The following is a 2543-nucleotide window of genomic DNA, read 5'->3' as shown; positions in this document are numbered from 1 at the left end:
TAAATTGCCGTGGAGACAAGGAGGGGAAGCAATCCCTGGCCACAGGCAGCAGCAGGTGGGCCTGGCTGAGTCCTTGTGGGGTCATTCTGAGCCAAAGCCATGAGTGACCAGGTCTTTCCACACAAAATCCACTTTTTTTTTTTCCTATAAGAGATCTGTAAAGTGGTTTTTCTCCCTGCTGATTGGCATTTTGCCCATTATTCTGGTGGTTCAAGCAGAGGTGGTTCAGTCTCCCCTCTTGTGCCCTCCCCTAATTCCAGCTTCCCCTGCAGCCTGTGGAGTCTCAGAACTGGAAGTCCTGTTGCTCCCAGCAAGCCCAGCATGTCCTTGCTTGGCATTTTCTGCCTGGTTATCTCACTGTTTCTCCTGTTATCACAATTGTAGGTTTGTGCTATTAACAGTAACCACCCAGGCCACGTTCAGCTTGAAGCACATAAAACACGGTATCCCGTGGAGACTCCACCAGTCCTTCATTTATTTCCTGTGTTTTGTACTCTGTATTATGAAATATTCTGTTGGAGGGTGATGTAATTCCAGAAACTAAAGTAGATCTCACAGTGGAAATATTCCCACCAGACATTTTGGAAAGGTTCCAGTTCTTGTTGCTGTAGCACACAAGACTAAAGCTGAATTATCAACTGCAAATTTGGCAGACGCTCCCACTAGAAATCTGTTACTTTTTATAAAAGACTCAATCTGAAAACATTTTAAGGACATAACTTCAGCTTCAAACCAAACCTCTGGTGTCTTTCCCCCTGCAGAGGTGGGCAGCTCACAGCTTTAAGAACAAGTCCCTCATCCTGGACAGAACAACCACATCCACCGGCGACACGGGCATGAACCTGGTGCTGAGGCCAGGAGCCCTGAGGGATGGCGAGGGCTACACCTTCACCCTGCACATCACAGACCTCACCACGGGGGAGGAGGGCTTTGCCTCCATCGACCTGCTGCCCAACCAGCCCCCCGTGGGGGGGTCCTGCCGCCTGTCCCCCGAGGGGCCCCTCCGGGCGCTGGAGACCAAGGTGCACTTCGAGTGTGCAGGTGAGAGCCCCTGCCAGCCCCTGCTCCTCATCACCCCCTGCTTCTGCCACAGAGGTTCCCTTCACCCCAAACTCCTGCCCCGGGGTGCTGCTGGCCAGGGCTGGGCTCAGCTGTGGTTTGGACCATGAGCAGCTCCAATTGTGGAGCTCCCAAACTCCCCAGAGCAGGCAGGCAGTTTAAAAATTCCTAACTCACGTAGGTGAATATTGGTATCCGGGCCAGGCCAGTTCTTGTGGAAGGGACTGGGTATTTCAGTGCAGGAAAAAGAAGATGGTGCCCAAAACTGACTCACAGTATGTGGGAAGAATCAGAAGACGAAGCAGTGGGGCCGTCTCTGCTGTGTGGGCTGGATGTTCCCACCAGAGCCACCTTCCCGACCAGCTGCAGAGACAGCAACAGCGAGCCCAGCTTTGGAAAAGTGGCCTGGCCGATGTCCCGTAGCCTTGGGCCAAGGACTAAGTGCCTCTGGAAACCAGATTTCCCCAAATGATCCGTGGTGGAGATTAGAGCTGTTTGTGCACAGTGCCGGGAAGCCACGCTGGGAGGGGATGAGCCCTGCTGCTTCCAGGGGGCTGGGCACCAGACTGGGGGAGCAGCAGAAACGTGTCCAGGGTCTGGGGTTCTAACTTTGGTGTGTTTTGAGCTATCCAGAATAATCCTGGAATCAATTCCTCTTTGGAATGGTGGGAATTTCAGCTCTTAGTGATTGTTTTTAAGCTGAAGTGACAGACACAGTGGCAGTGTCAGCACCTTCACTGGAGCTCACTGGCAAACTCACAGTGAATTTCCCAGCTGCCCAGCTCCCGTGAAACTCCCCATAATTCCTGGGAGCTCCAGAGAAACCTTTGTGCAGGTTTTATCCTGGACCCACTTGTTCCTGAGATGCTGAGCTGCTGGAGGGCTGGGTCTCTGTCTAAGGTCAGGCTTTGCAGGGCTTGTACAGAACCTGTGGCTTTTGTCAGTGCTGTTCCCAGTCCCAGCAGAGTTATTCCCCCTTTTTATTTTGATCATGAATTTTTCACAATCCCTTTAAGTGTTACAGAACGCAAAAGCCCAAGGAGAAACCCCTAAACATCACAAAAGTTCAGAGAGAACAAAGGCACCCATCCAGCCTGATGGAGTCCTTGAGCTGTCCTCATTCTGGGGACAATCTGCCAGAGCAGGGGACCCTTGCTGGGACAGCAGCAAGGGCAGGTCCACAGAACCATCAGAGAATCCTGGAATGGCTTGGAGTGATCATTCAGTACCATCTTGTGCCTTGCCAGGGACACCTCCTACTAGTCCAGGTTGCCCCAAACCCCGTTTGTGCTGCAGGGCTGAGCAGGACGGGACTCCCCAGGACAGGGGCAGGAGCAGGGACAGGGGAAGGGGCAGGGGCGGGAGCAGGGGCAGGAGCAGGAGCAGGAGCAGGGACAGGGGCAGGGGCAGTGCCAGCTCCTCCGGGGCGGTGTCTGCAGCTCCCCACAGCCCTGTCAGAGCTCTCTGGGGTTCCCTTGCAGGCT

General features: G+C 53.8%; 1 protein-coding gene across 1 annotated transcript in view; it reads left to right on the top strand.

Annotated features, from left to right (window-relative positions):
- The window catches only part of PKD1 (polycystin 1, transient receptor potential channel interacting), a gene marked incomplete at its 3' end in the record, with an annotated part of 46236 nt that overhangs the window by 23706 nt on the left and 19987 nt on the right, over window positions 1-2543 (top strand). The window contains exons 19-20 of the mRNA XM_031061073.1: window positions 762-1041; window positions 1241-1334. Of these exons, the coding sequence (XP_030916933.1) occupies window positions 762-1041; window positions 1241-1334 (374 nt within the window). The remainder of the gene's footprint in view (window positions 1-761; window positions 1042-1240; window positions 1335-2543) is intronic.

This window comes from Geospiza fortis, unplaced genomic scaffold, assembly GCF_000277835.1.
Source record: "Geospiza fortis unplaced genomic scaffold, GeoFor_1.0 scaffold213, whole genome shotgun sequence".
Classification (NCBI taxonomy): Eukaryota; Metazoa; Chordata; class Aves; order Passeriformes; family Thraupidae; genus Geospiza; species Geospiza fortis.
This window is presented reverse-complemented; position numbering and strand designations above follow the sequence as displayed.